The 15,051-nt window shown below is 40.8% G+C and overlaps 2 protein-coding genes across 2 annotated transcripts in view; one reads left to right on the top strand and one right to left on the bottom strand.

Annotated features, from left to right (window-relative positions):
• Positions 1-6,275, top strand: part of DNAJC2 (DnaJ (Hsp40) homolog, subfamily C, member 2) — a 17,774-nt gene extending 11,499 nt beyond the window's left edge. Inside the window, exons 10-16 of the mRNA XM_009697966.1 lie at positions 186-274; positions 361-430; positions 2,050-2,234; positions 3,527-3,627; positions 4,576-4,683; positions 5,459-5,613; positions 6,126-6,275. Coding sequence (XP_009696268.1) covers positions 186-274; positions 361-430; positions 2,050-2,234; positions 3,527-3,627; positions 4,576-4,683; positions 5,459-5,613; positions 6,126-6,200 — 783 coding nt within the window. The 3' untranslated portion in view covers positions 6,201-6,275. The remainder of the gene's footprint in view (positions 1-185; positions 275-360; positions 431-2,049; positions 2,235-3,526; positions 3,628-4,575; positions 4,684-5,458; positions 5,614-6,125) is intronic.
• A 16-nt stretch (positions 6,276-6,291) lies between these two features.
• PMPCB (peptidase (mitochondrial processing) beta) lies at positions 6,292-13,300 on the bottom strand (the record flags this gene model as incomplete). The annotated part of the gene is made up of 12 exons (XM_009697967.1): positions 6,292-6,491; positions 6,581-6,656; positions 6,867-6,955; positions 7,031-7,116; positions 8,471-8,631; positions 9,239-9,382; positions 10,048-10,160; positions 10,719-10,798; positions 11,479-11,677; positions 12,090-12,219; positions 12,705-12,791; positions 13,121-13,300. Coding segments are annotated over 12 exons (1,410 nt in total), but the record flags the coding sequence as incomplete, so codon positions are not given.
• Positions 13,301-15,051: the final 1,751 nt, after the last annotated feature.

Below are 15,051 nucleotides of genomic sequence, written 5' to 3'. Positions count from 1 at the left end.
TAGGGAAAGTGGGTTTACTAAATACTAAACCACATACTTATCATACAGTTTTGAGTTATGAGTCAAGCTGACCAAATAGGTCCAAACACAGCAGTGGCTGAAGAATGCTGTGTGTTAAGCCTTTGTCTGAAGGAACAGGACAATAAAGTTCAAGAACTTTGTAGAACATGTATTTCTGCTTCCAGAACTGGAATTACTTTTCTGATAATGAGGCAGATTGTGTTAAAATGATGGAGGAGGTGGAAAAGCTTTGTGATCGTCTTGAGCTGGCAAGGTAAGTCATCCTGCTGCTGATTTCTGCTTGTTTTGATACCTATCTTTCTACTAGCTATCCGTTGTAACTTAATAATTTATTTTTAGTCTGCAATGCTTGAATGAAGCACTTACATCCACAACAAGGGAAGGAGGAAAGGCGGCTGTAGTAAAACAGGTAATTATGCTGAGTGTCAAATCCAAAATAACAGAATAATTTGATTTGTGAAATCTACATGACTGAATCAAAATAAGATACAACATAGCTGCTGTGGAATTCTGCCTACAAAGACCTGAGTTTCAGAATCCCCAGGCAAACTTGATCTCTGCTCCATTTTACATAGTGCAGTTCACGGCTAGTGAAATAACCAGGGCCAGCTGAAGAAAAAAAAATGTGCATTTTTAATTAGTAAAGGACACAACACCTACCATTTCTACAGTATACAGAAACAGTAGAGGAATTTAATTTTGCCCGACAATGGGTAGCAGTTACCTAGAGGGGAAGGAGGGCAGTCTTAACCTATTCTGTTATGCAAGAAAAATCCTAGTCTAGTATGCATGACCTGGGGCTAGATCCACAAAAGGACTTAAGTGTGGCAGCCTGTAGGCACTGGAAGAGCCAGTGGGTTGGATACCAAAGTATGGGAAAAGCAAGACGCTTGTGATCAAGATCTTCAAAACTCAGCAAGGATCTGCTTAAATTTGCCAGCAGGGAGAAGCTATTTGGACTAAGAAGGCTGAACCTACATCCGGTAGAAAGAATAAGGTGTTTTCTCTCATCTGCTTTGGATTCACAGCTGTGACCTTTCTTTCCTGGTGGGGAAGATGATCTGTCCCCATCCCAGGGTCAGGTTTACTCATCAGACAACTTAAGACTCAAATCCCTCTTGTTCTACAGGGGACTGGATCCAGTCTCCAGGACAGCATTCCAAACATGGGACAGTCACCCTTCTGTCTCTCTCTTAGAACTGTTCCACTTTTGCATTAATAAAAATTATCTATCTCATAACTTTCCTTTTGCCAGGAAGATTTTATTATGAGATAGATAGTGAAAAACCTATTTTGAGCATCCTGCCAACAGGTGTGTGCATAGTTGCTTTTTTTTTTTTTTAAATATTGCCAAGACTGAACTGGTCATACTAAGCAGATACGTTGAAGATATGTCACACCACAGTCTCAACATATCATTACCATTCACAAAGGTGTGCAATGGATAACTTTAAGTTCTGCTGAATTGCTTGCTAACAAACTACACATGGCCATCTATCCCTGAGTAAGCACTTAGTAACTAAAATCTGGGTTGTTGCAGTTAATGCTAACTTAGTACCACCAGAGTAACTGAGAACTTCTGGCATAACCAGGTTTAGGTAGCAGTTAGGTTGGAAGATCTGGGAATCTGTATTCAACATGTATGTTTAACTGCCCTCACTAGTCACTTCAGGTTCTTAATACTTTTGTGGATCTGTCACTGTAAGTCAGGTCTTAGGCTGGACATTCACACTAGGTTCAGAAGTTTTACCATAATCCTAGGAGTGTTCATTTAATTTCCTAGTGAACTTGTGATGGATTCCTGCTACAGCTCCTAATCTAGGATGGCCAAATTTACACAGGAGATGGAGGGAAATGATACTGGATAAGTACTGGATGATGGAGGAGATAAGCTCCTCCATTTCCTTGTGTATAATGTACAGAACAGAAAAAGCAAAATTAAAGGCTCAAAGCAATTCCAGAGAGAGGGGTTTGTGTCACTGTGTAAAATGTAAAAAAAATAAATAATGTTTGTTTACAATCCTTCAGATAGAAGAAATAAATGAACAAATAAAGCGAGAGAAAGAAGAGGCAGAAGCTCGTATGCGCCAAGCAACAAAGAGTTCAGAAAAGTCAACCACTGGTGGTGGAGGAGGAAGCAAAAATTGGCCAGAAGATGATTTACAGTTGTTAATTAAAGCTGTGAACCTCTTCCCAGCGGGGACTAACTCAAGGTACTTCTCAGGTTTGGTGTTAAAAGCCCTACTAACAATTTTTAATTAAATAACAAGCATAATACAACTTATTTTCAGACCATACTAAGGTATGATGTCAGTATAAGGACTCCCTAAACTTCTTCCTTTTCCTTGACTGTTGAGCAGCCTGTGGTTTGTTTTCTCTTAGTACCATGCTCTGCATGTCACAGGAGTTAGCTCTGGCCCCATATCTTGTTTCCCCTCAAATGTGGGCCTCAGTCCATCAGCAACGTTGTGCTGAGGTGCATATTTGCACAGGGCTTCCTACAGGATAGGCTCTAGTCGTTAAAGCAGAGAACAAAACCAGAACAGTGACCGTGATACAGCTGGGTAGGAATGTAAGTGCGTAAGCTACTTCCAGTAGCTCCACAATGAACGTGAGGCTGGTTTCTCCTCTACACGGCAGAACGAAAACATCCAGAGATAAGCGTCAAGTGCACCAGCTCTCTTCGGGGGAGAGCCAGGCAAAAAGGGAAAGGCTGGGATTCACAGAAAGCAGCACTGACAATCAGCTTGCTAATAAGCATCAAGAACAGGAGCATGCCTTAAATCCTGTTCTTTCCCAGGAATTAAGTGCCTTCTTCCACTTCAGATTTACAGATATGAAGCCTCCATTACAAGATTTGGATGCTTACTTTTAGGGGGAAAAAAAAAAAGCTCTCATACTCCTTATGGAGATGATACCAGTACCTGCTTCTGCACTGCAGCTCAGCAGTCAAGAGTGCTCATTGAGAAGACAGGCCTAGATACAATCCTCCTGTCTGATCAGGTGCAAATATTCCCTTCCATTTTCTAGAATGTAGTAGGAATAATTTGGGGATTAGGGCTGTTGCAGCTCTCCCCTGTTGAAGCGCCTTTATCTGATGTTTAGGTATTCTTCTAGGGGGCAGTGGAAACAGGGTTAGTAACTTTTCAGCCCTTTCAGTGCAGCCTGCAGTATTTAATGTCAGAGGTTTTAGGGAATTCAAGAAAGCAAGAGCTGAGCAGAGTTTTGAGTAGAGGTTTGCACGTACACACCTACGTTCTGCCCCATCCTTTTCCTGTGTCAGAGGCCAACAAGTTCACCCAAGCTGACTGAATTCTTCAGGGAAACATCTGCATTTAGTGACTGAAAGCTTTCCAAAATAGATACCATGAGAGTTTATATGTATTTAAGTATGATTAAACTTAGTTAGGAGTTGATATAGATGTGTACAGGAGCTTGACTGTATCTTGTATGAAGATAAGCTATTACGTAACATGCTCGTTTACCCTTTCTATTCTTGCTTTAGGTGGGAAGTTATTGCCAATTACATGAACTTGCACTCTACTACTGGAATAAAACGAACAGCAAAAGATGTCATCAATAAAGCAAAAAGCCTCCAAAAGCTTGGTATCTATATTACCTTATTTTTGTAATAAGATGGTCTGCATGCTTCTGTACAGCTTGATGTTCTTTGAAAGGCATTGTGTTTCTATTATGAGAAAATCCTCTGTATATCCCCAAGAGAAATGTAGTTCAGATGGAGGATTTAGAGGAGCATTTATGTGATTCAGTAGTTTCAGCCTAATGGTTATTGTGTAAGTTACGACCTCACGAGTGACTTGGGAATTCTCTGAATCTAGCTTGACGCACAGATGTCTAGGCCACATGCATTGCCTAGGCTCCTGTACACTCAGATAGACAAACAAGCTCTCTGCAAAGGCAGGCATCTAGAATAAATTGAATTGATGAAGTTATAGAGATACTTAAAAAAGATAAATGGGATTCAGCACCAGAGTAAGACACCTAAATTAATGTCGCTCATCTCCTTTTGTGGTAAATGGAGCCTACAGAGCTCTGGAATAAGTTCTCAAGGAAAAATCAAAAAATTCTGCTACAGAAGAAAAAAGCAAAGGTTTCAAGACGTTTCTCCATTCCAAACCACATACCTGCACAGGGAGAACCCAGACTTTCTCAGTGTTCCTCACTCTCTGACATGCTTGTACTCTGGGTAATAAGTGTGCTTTGTGCCACAGTGCTTACTTGAGAGAATAATCCCTCTTGATTTCACTGAAGTTGCAGATTCAGGCTTAAGCTTATATGGAAAAAGTATTTATCTGAGCAATATAAAGCAGGATAGGGCTTGGAGAGCCTGACACTTTCAGCAAAGTTTTTTGGACCCTCAAAGATTAATTTTATCTACCAGCCTCTTTGCCATCATTTTAAAGGAAGCAGGAATTAGTTTTTTTGATTATGTGATTATTGTAAACTAATAATCTGTTACACAATGTTTTTATTATTACATCTGGCTTAAATTTTGTTGCAATAATTATTCTATTCAATGTCTCTTGCTCATAGACCCTCACCAAAAAGATGATATAAACAAGAAAGCGTTTGACAAATTTAAAAAAGAACATGGTGTGGTGCCTCAGATGGACAGTGCTGCCCCCTCGGAACGATTTGAAGGTAAAGGTGAAAAGGGAGCCCTTCTTGCAGAGTTGTCTCCCCTATGTCTCTTAGAAAGAAAGTAATCCAGGACTTAAGACTTGCTTACAAGCAAACTTAGGTAGCAAATATGTGATCCAGGCTCTGTTACTGGATTTGAGGGTTTCTGGTACACACAGTACAAGCCACACTTAACTAAATAGCGACAGTTTGAAATGCTTCCTGGTGAGGCAACAGGTGCAGTCTGATGCTGAGATCATCAGTTCCTTAGAGAATTTTCATGAAAGAGTAGGTTTTTCAGGAAAGAGTAGGCCAGAGGGGATGCACTCGAGATACAGGATCATCCTGCAGCTAAGCTTTGGTCTCCTATTAAACCCCAAACACCTCCCATCGAATTTTCCAGACGCTTGCAGAAGGCTGTTTCCTTACGAAGTGTTCCTTACTGAAACACAAAAGGAAAAGCTACATTGCAGCCCTAACGCTGCGGCTTCACAGGGCAGCTACAGCAATCTAACATCCACCTGATAGTGAAAGATGTTACCTTCTAACTTCTCTGTGCTTTATTTAAAGATCCCAAGGGCCACTTGTCCAGTCAGTTTCAGGGTTGTCTGGGTGGGTTTTTTTTGTTTTCTTTCACGTTTTTAGCACTGAATAACCCTTAGGTCATACTAGTTGTATCACAAAACTGTAAGGATTTTAAGTCAACTATGATAGATTTTACAGTATTTTCTTAGGCTGCTCTCAGACTCCTTATTAAGTATTTTTTTCTTACTGTCATTTTTGCATTTAAAAACAGGATCACCTTTAGATTCATCCCCCTGGACTACAGAAGAACAGAAACTTTTAGAACAAGCATTGAAGACTTATCCAGTAAATACTCCTGAAAGATGGGAGAAAATAGCAGCAGCTGTTCCAGGCCGGTCAAAAAAAGACTGCATGAAGCGATATAAGGTAAGGTACCTCACCTCCTCCTAGGATTGTAATTAGCCCAGGTCTTTGATTTTACTGCTGCTTTTTTCCCTACCAGAGACAGTATCTGACAAGAGCAAACTAGCACAAGATGGAGCCTTATGGAGAAACTTTTTTTGGTAACTCAATCCCAAAAGAGCAGTGAAGACTAAGTTTTCCTCAGTGAAAGCAGTGGCTCTGAAGCTGGGAACAAAAGTCTGTCTCGTGAAATCTGTCTCACAGTTTGACAGCAAGCTCTTGTAGATGGTAAAGTCCTCTCCCTAGCCTCTTGTAGGTAAAGTTCCTGCTACAGGGGAAGTTGATGAGCATTGACCTTCCATTAATTAATTTTTTTCCAAGAGAAAATGTTTTAAATTACTAAACTGTCTAGATTCCTCACTATGTTGAGAGCTAGAGTGTTTCAGGCTGAATATATGTAGTGTTTTAACTACAGCATTGTTAACAAGTTCCACATTTCGATAAGTATTTTTTTTCTTTCCCCCCCAACTCTCCAGGAACTCGTTGAAATGGTCAAGGCAAAGAAGGCTGCTCAAGAACAAGTGATGAATGCTACTAAAGTCAAGAAATGACTCTTACTGACAATCTTTGTTTTATAATAAAAATGCAAATACTGTACATGTTTTCATTCCTTCCTTAATTATACAGATACACAGAACTGGCTGGTTCTTGAGTTTTAATCTTCTCAAATGCATTTCTCCAACTCAAAAGCTTAAAGCAGGGCTGCAGTTGTTTTTCTTTTTCTTTTTTTTTTTTTTTTTTGTAAAGCTCAAACATACTGAAAGTTCTTGTTATTCACTACTCACGAAGCCAATACATGCCACTGCAGATTTTGTTATACTCTGGAAGTTGTTCAATTGGACCTGGAAGTTAAAGAAAGTTGGCCATGACACATGCTAAACTGATACCGAGTGTTGTGGAGGGGTTATGGGAGGGTAGGGAAACTACATACCCACAGCAGCAACGGCAGGATGCTTATCATAGATGTACTTTGTGCAAACTTCCCTGATAGTCTGGGCATCAATAGCCTAAAATGGGTAAAGAGACATCTTTGTTACCAATCAATCACATCTAAAAAAGTTTGTGATCTTAATTTTATATAATCCAGGGGAACAGGCAACAAAACAGGTAAAAGTTTTCTCAGCTGGAAACAGTCTAACTGCTGTGTTGTTACCTCTTGTAGCAATTAAATTTCTCAAGGTTCCCAATTTAAGAGTTGCAACATGAGTGCCGCTTACTTCAATTCTTGCCTCAAGTTCTGGAATTGGGATTCGGCGCTTGTAACACAGCATTTGTCTTCCAATGTCTTCACAGATTGGTGTGGACCCTAAAATAGGGGAAAATATGCTTCAGTTATCAGCATACAACTCCACTAAGAATAAAAAGCTCTCTTAAGTCTCACCATCAAGTTGTAGCAGCATGTTTGTCTTCAGAAGATTTTTCGCTCGAGCTACTTCATTTTCTGTAACACTTGTGCAAAGCCTTATCCTGAAAAATAGTTTAAATCCACAGGCATTAAATAATGGTAGCCTGTAGCACACAAGATTGTCTGTGATAAGAGGTGCATATACATTAGTACACCAACCGGGCACTTCTCTTTATAGACAGAGTTGGGATGAGAGTTTGGTATGGAAACAAGCCATAGGATGCAAAGCAGCAGCCTAAGAGTTGGGTTTTTTGGAGGCATACCAATATGCCCAAAAGCAAGTTTTTCCCCTTAGAAGAGCTGTATTTCATTTTATTAAATGAATATTTTGAGGCATGTGTAGTCCATACTTGCTATCTTGAGAACAGCAGTTGCTAAGATAGTAGGAGCCAAACAATTAGAGGTAATTAGCCCAGAAGGCAATCCATTACTTCCTGGCTCTTGGTGAGATAATGATTCGTCACACTGCACACAGAACACTTCATGAGGACAGGGGGATGCATTAGATATCTTAACACATTCTTGTCATAGGAATGCTCCATGTCTTCCCTGGTGCTAAGCTGCAGCAAACGGACAGCTAAAAATGAGATCTCATAGAATAATGGTATATGAGAAGTGATCTAAGTAATTAAAGAAACTAATTTTCAAGTTTTCTTTCAACTTTTGTTCCAATTTCACCCACATTAAATTAGTGCTCTTAAATAACACATCTGTTTCTAATCAGATCTGCAGTTCAAGCATTACAGTTGCACCTATGGACATCTTTTCAATATAGATTTAAGCCTTAGGTGAATGAATATTATCTAGAATCCCAGGTTTCAAAATTCCATACATGACAGCTCACCTACCTTACATGACTTCATTTCCCTATGTGCTCACTAGAGCTCTATGTAACACCACCACCTGGTACGTCACATGGGATAGCAACTGCAGAATGGGTAACTACTAATGGTGTTTGTAGGTACTTGCACATTCATTATTCTCATTCATGAATATTTACTCTTTCAGTTGTCAAACATGCAGTTCATGGGCACTGTACACTGACTTCGCAGTATTCTGAGGGGTTTGACACAGTTTCGTAACTCCTGTCACTTGCAAGTGAAAAAAAAAAAAAATCACTGACATATCTTTTTGTACAAGGAATGCTATTATATTAACTACAGTTACTATTTGTTCTTCCGGGGCAGAAAAAGAAAACCAAACCTAAACCTTAAGCTATTCACTCCAAGTAAGGGTGCCAGAAACTGGCTGCTGGGACTCTGCATTGGGTATCAAAGTTTAGAATTTGATGCATTTGTTTTTTCAGTCAAGCCTAAGCAGAGAAACAAAAATATTCTCTTTAAATGACCGCTATCTTTTTGAAATTGTATTCCTCCACTGAAAACAATCTTTTTAGAGAAACAGTTGTTAGCTTACCATTCTCTCTGAACAAAGTGCACCATGTCCTGTATAGTGGATGGCTCACAGACCATATAGAGTCCCCACAGCCCTGTATCAGTGTAGCAGGTGTTGAAGGACTGGAAACTGTGACACAGGTTACCATGGCAGGCAATCTGAGCAAGTTTACTGGATAGATTCTGCTGAGGCAAAAGAAAAATACATTATTTTATGAAGTGTTTTTGAAAGACCAGTAGTCACCTTCATAGTCTCCTGTTTTCATTTCAACGATGACAGAACGTGCAGTAGTATCCCAGGCTCCAGCAGAAGCTATGAGTTTAATTACCAGCTCTTCATCTCAACAGTTTCTTTCCTTGCATGTAATCTCACTTGTCCAAGTAATAGCCCAGATTTAAGCCAAAATCATAAAGCTACTTAGATTCAAGAAAGGGACAGTTACTGATATCCACAAGTTCCGATGACATAAAGGTATGAAACATCCTACTTCCCACGAGGGCTAGCAGACCTCAAGACACCTCCTTTTTAGCAGTTTAGAACCAATTCCTAAGATTTTCCCAGATCTTGGGCAACAAATGCTCTCAGACTCACGACTGGATCCCCTTCTCCCACTCCCAAAAAGGACCTTCAAAAATAGCCATAAAGTAGCAGTAACACCATCAGATAGGTTTGAACGGGTCAATACAGACAGTATTACAGTCAGTCAATACAGGCAGTACCCAAGTCAGAGAGAGCTCACCCACCCACCAGCCTCATGCAGAGCAGGAAGGTGCTTGCAGATTCACTCACCACGCCTCCTCCAAAGGAACGATCCCAATTACCTATCAGAGTATTCGCTACCATAAGTGGGATTGTATCTGGGTGCGACCAGCCAGCTGCTTCAACAGCTATCGCAATGTGCGCCAAGGGCATCTTGTCATCTCTTATACGGATCTGTGGGAACATATGAAAGTAGCTGTAGTACAACCCGTACACTGTAACGTATATGGGAAGTTAAACATCAGGAGACAGACATTTCCATTACATCTGGATTATAAAGCATGCACACAGAGAACCAAAAATTAAAGCACATGAAGCTTCATTTAACATCAGCCTTAATTAGTCTTCCCCGTGGCAACTTCAGAGCACTTTGTCAACACCAAGCCTAATGCCACATACATAGAAAGGGCATTGCAAGTCATTTTATACAACTAACAGCAGCAAGGAAAGCTGTTGACTTTTCAAAATCTGAATGGAGTTGGGAACGGACCGCAGATGCCTCGGTTCTCTGCCATATCCTTTAAATTAGTGGTTCTCAACAAGTAGAAATGCTCCAACACCATAGGCAAGGGGATAAAAGGAAAGTAGCAGCAGGGGTAAGGGAGGTATTCCTCCAGGAACTGATGACGCAGAAAAAGTGGTGGCAGTTAGGCATGTCCAAGAAATGTTGGAAAGTACTGCTTTGGATAGCAGCTACTCCATTGCCCTCACTGGGCGGCAAGAAACTTTTCAATCTGCTGAGTCTGTGGCTGAGCAGCTCTCTCTCCGTAGCAGAGAGCACGTCAGTTGTGCTCACAGGGGATACAAGGGCCAGCTCAAACAGCCACCTAACAGCTTACCTCACTACCTGTGAAGGTACAAGGTGGCAGGGGTGGCAGTCCTCCTTCTGGAGCAGATGGCAAGTTACCAAAATGGCACTTTGCTAGGTCAAGTAGCTCATCATGAGAGACCCCTGAACAAAGATATTTCACATATTTAGTAAAGTTACTCTGTAAACAGTTAAACTGCTGCACAGTTCAAAGGCTCAAACAAGCAGTAATTTATTGTTCCCTCACTTTAATGCACCACTTTCGGATTCCTCACATCTCCCCGTTATACAGAATAAGATCATCCTGATAACTCTCGCTAATTCTCTTCAATAGCCTTCTATTAATATTACACCAAATCAAGCTGTTTGCTCTCAGTTTCAAGCCTTGATGTTGTTTCTCTTTCTGCTTTCCTTGCTACTCCCCTTTTCACACTGAACCCCTTCTAGGCCTCTCTTTTCCTGCCCACATGGAAGAATGATCTTGACCTCCTCGGTACTGGTTTAAGAAGGTTTCTGGAATATTACTGAGGGGAAAAGGGAACAAAAGTTCATAGGGCATGCAGGCACAAAACACACAGGGCTAACAATGAACTTCCAGGACCTACTGAACAATGGGTAATTCACCATGTTGTTCCCAGAAACTTGAAGACCATGGTTTCAAGCACAGTTTCACAGGACCCAGGGTGAATATCTCATACTAACCTCCAGCAGCAGCCAGGACCATTCTGGGTCCTTTGTAATGTGTTGTTATGTACTCCACCAAGTCATTACGGTTTATGGATCTAGAAACAGTCAAGGAAACATCACTACTGTATCAGTAAAGTTTATTAGAGTAAAAAGAAATAAACGTACAGAACAATACAATATCAAAATAATTATAAGTTCTGCCAATGCACAGAGCTGTGCAGAGAGGCAGAAAGCTAAAATAAGGGTGAGTTCCTAAAGAAGAAATAGGAACTTGATACATTTTGCCTTTCAAAGCTCTTCTAGCTTCCTGAGGCATGAGAATTACAACTCAGTCAGGTGTAGACAGGATCCACTAATGATCTCATGCCAATTTGAAAACAGCACATTTAGCAGTCTCCTGGTCTGCACTGGTATAAACAAGTGCTGAAAGAGCAGTGCAAACACAGCTGTATTTACGACAATGCCTAACACCTGCCCAATGGGAAAAAGGAGCATTTCCAATTTTGTGTCAAATGCATTTTTAACAAACATGAGAAAAAGATGGCTAATAATGAAGACACGCAGTAGACATCTGAAGTTCACATACCCTTTGATGCCTGCACACAGGGGACTTAAGGCAATACGTGAATTCTTCTTATAGTTATATCCAGTGCAACTTCAGCTACCTTCCAGGGTAAAAAATGAAAACTCACGCTGTTCCCTATGTTTTCAGATGAGTCTTTTCAATATATAAAAGTTTCCATAGAATTAAAGACAGCCACAGATTTGGACGTACTTGATATTTTCAGTGGGTCCTAAAATTGTCCGTCCTAGGGCTGTCTTCTGATAGGCTGTAGCATGAAGGTAATCAAAAACAACTTCTTGTAAATTGGTTTCAACCTCTTGCATCTCTCGAAGTATAACTCCTCGCTCACGCTCAATCTCTGCTTCTCCCAGGGTACTGTTCTGAATTATGTCAGCAAGAATTTCCACAGCTAATTGAAAAGAGAGATGGGAATGGAAAGTGTACTTTCAGACTACCAGAAAAATCCGATTCCAAAAGTAAAATCCACCCCAAAGTAAAATGCACCTCAAAGACCAAATGGCCCAACATTTGCTAGTAAGATTTGCAAGGGGACAAAAGATTTGCTCTGCAGGAATGGAGAAGTCCAAAAGGTATTTTCTTTTGGGAACCTAAAGACAAAAATGTTTCAAATACCAACTTCCCTGTTGGCACTCTCCTTTCCAAAACTGCATTCTCACACTCCTGTGAAGTTCAAGAAAGGACTTTTCACCCAGGAAAGAAGGGACTGTTACACTGCAAAAGCATCATTCTCTGTTGTCTCATCAGGAGCTGGATAAGCATTTCATTCTTTGCTGCTTTTCTGATGCATGAAAGCAATTTACCTCTTGGTAAGTCTTTCGAAAAAGCCTTTGCATAATACACGGTTTGTTCCCTGGATGTATACGCGTTTAGATGAGCTCCCATGTTCTCAATCTCTAGCTCAAGGTCTAACTGAGACCTCTTTTTTGTTCCCTGAAATAAAACAATAAGAAAATCAAACTAGACCCTTTAATTCACCTACTCATCATTACTACTTCCTGTCTGGAAAAGTCAAGGTCAGGAGAAAGAAAAGGTATTCTGGAAAGAAAACTGGCATACTAATCTCTCCAAGCTTGAAAGTCAGATACAAATCCTACTATGCTCCCAAATGAAAAAAAAAAAAAGCTGGCAAAAAGGGGACTGTGTATCTTCTAAGGCTATTACAAGAAGTTAAAAGTGAGTTAAAATTAGACCTGTGTTATTAATCTATAGTTCTGTATCAGCTACACAGAACTAGGACTTTAGCTTCATTTCCTAATGGAAACCAAATTCTAAGTTGTCCCTCTTTTTTTTTTTCCCTCCTGTCTTCAATTTGGAAAATTTATTTATACAATTCTAACAAAATTCTCACCATTGATCTTTAAAGATAACTAACTTACAAATCCATTGTAAACTTCTATAGCAATACTCATGCTCACCTTGAAAGCCATATGCTCAAGGAAGTGAGCAGTTCCATTGTTCTTCTCGTTTTCATACCTGCTTCCAGCATCAATCCAAAGTCCAACCTCATTGGGGGAAGAGAAAAAAAAAAAAAAGTAATTTTACCAGCTAACAATGCAGCTTTGCTGGTTTTGTGTATGAACTACACTTAGATTTTCAAGACCTATTTTAAAATGGCTTTTTCCTTAAATGAAGCATGTTTAAGAAAAAGAAAATGTTGATCTTCACAAAAAATCTAATCATAAATCATTTACAAAAGCCTTAAGACTTCTATTTCCTAGCTTAAGTCTTAAGAACAATTGTTAATAAACACTGAAAGAATGCAATTTAGTTCCACAAGGAAATGAACACACATGAATAACTACAAAAAACCTTCCCTTTACAAGTTACCTACTGTGCATGTTGAGAGTCCAGAGTCTTCAGAAGCTACTTGCAAGCCATTTTCCAGAGGACTCACTCTAGTTTCAGGAACATTTAAGATTACTTCTGTTGCTGCTTTGGAAGCTCTGAGCCTGCCTGTTCCAACATGCACACACTGTAAGGAAAAAGCATCAGTCACACTCAGATTGTTAAGTTATATCCTGGGATGCTCTTCTGAAAAATGTATTCCTGGACATAAAACATTCAGTTTGCAGGTATTTTTTAAAGCATGCATTTAAAAAGAAAAAAATCAGCACTGATTTATTCGCCACTACTTCACATCAGGAAAGCATAAACCTGACCCAGAAAAACATAAAGGTAACTAAAATGGAGAAGACTGCATCTGCTTTTCTCCAACTAAATGATCTGACATAAAAGCATGTTACCATCATCGGCTAGCCACCCTGAGAGCCACACTTGCTTCCTAGTTCTGCCAGCAAGAGCCTGCAGGACCTTGAATATATCCTTTAACATCCGGAATTCTTTTGGGTACCTCCTCTCTAAAGTGAAGTGAGATATAGTCCAAGGCTGCAAATCACAGTCACCTGTTGTTCAGAACAGGGACAGATATTGAAATTGCCACCTTTTATACAATCATCTGAGAGTTAAAGCACAGAATGGGGCAGAAAAGATGGGAAGATGGTGGCTAAAAAAGTTTATTGCAGTTTTTCAACATCAAGAAATTTAAATGTGTATCCCAAATGCATACTTCAAGCAATAAGCTATTCCATAAATTATTATTTTAAATGTATCAAATAAAGAAAGATTTCCCTCACCATGTGACTGCCCTAAACACGAAGTACAAAATCCAGCTCTCACGCACTCACTTCCAGGAATACCAATAGGCTAGATCTCTCAAAACTTGCATATTTTAGGATCATAGCACAATTCAAATTTGAAGGGACCTCAGGAGTTCTCTAGTCCAACCTCCTGCTCCAAGCAGGATCAGCTATGGGGTCAGACCAGTTTGCTCAGGGCTTTTTGCAGCTGGGTATTGAAAATCTCCCAGGATGGTAAGAAACAGCACAGCCTTTCTGGGCAACCTGCTTCACTGCTTCACTGCCTCAAGGGAAAAAAAGTTTTTCATGTATCCAGTTTTTCCTCTCCTGTTTCAACTTATGCCTGCTGCCTCTCATTCTGCCACCATGCCCCACTGTGAAGACCCTGTTTTTGTCTTCCTGACAACCTTCTCATGGGTACTGGCAGGCTGCTGTTAGGTCCAACCAAAGCTGTGTCTTCTCTAGGCTGAACAAGCCCCAAAGCATCAGCCTCTCCTCATAGGCCACATGCTCAAGCCCACAACCATCTCCGCTGAACACTCCAGTTCACTAATGTTCTCCTTACACCAAGAAGCCCAAAACCAGCTGCCATATACTCACTACCTGACAAGTGCAAACTAATCACTTCCTTTGATCTACTAGCTACGTTCCTGTTTGCTGAGCCCAGGCTGCTGCCAGCCTGCTCTGCTGCCAGCCACGCTGCTTGCCCGTGCACAGCTTGCTGTCCTTCTGTACCCCTAGGCCTCTTCCACAGAGCTGCACCCCTGCCAGTCAGCTCCCAGCCTGGGATGTTGCAAGGGATCATTTTCACTGCTAGTCTGCATTACAAGGAAGGAAAAAACCTGCGTTTGAAGACAAAATCTCCCTCTTCTGTTTTAAGAGGGAAAAGCTTAGGCTTCAAACTGGGAGGATGGGGAAAATGACAGAAGGGGAGAGCTCTGGGATCAGGGCCTCCTCCGGACAGCCTCCATCTAACCACAGGAGAGAAGGAGGGTTTCTCTTCATCTCCCCGGCATGAGCACGGCCAGCCCCGTACTGGGGTGGGGGCTACTGCCGCCCCTAAGGCATCGCGCCCCAGTCCCAACGCTGCACGGCTCCGGCTCCCAGACACCGAGCCAGCCCCGAT

This window comes from Cariama cristata, unplaced genomic scaffold (genome assembly GCF_000690535.1).
Source record: "Cariama cristata isolate BGI_N322 unplaced genomic scaffold, ASM69053v1 scaffold33133, whole genome shotgun sequence".
Lineage (NCBI taxonomy): Eukaryota > Metazoa > Chordata > Aves > Cariamiformes > Cariamidae > Cariama > Cariama cristata.
Note: the sequence above shows the minus strand (reverse complement) of the source record. Positions and strands in the feature narration are given on the sequence as shown.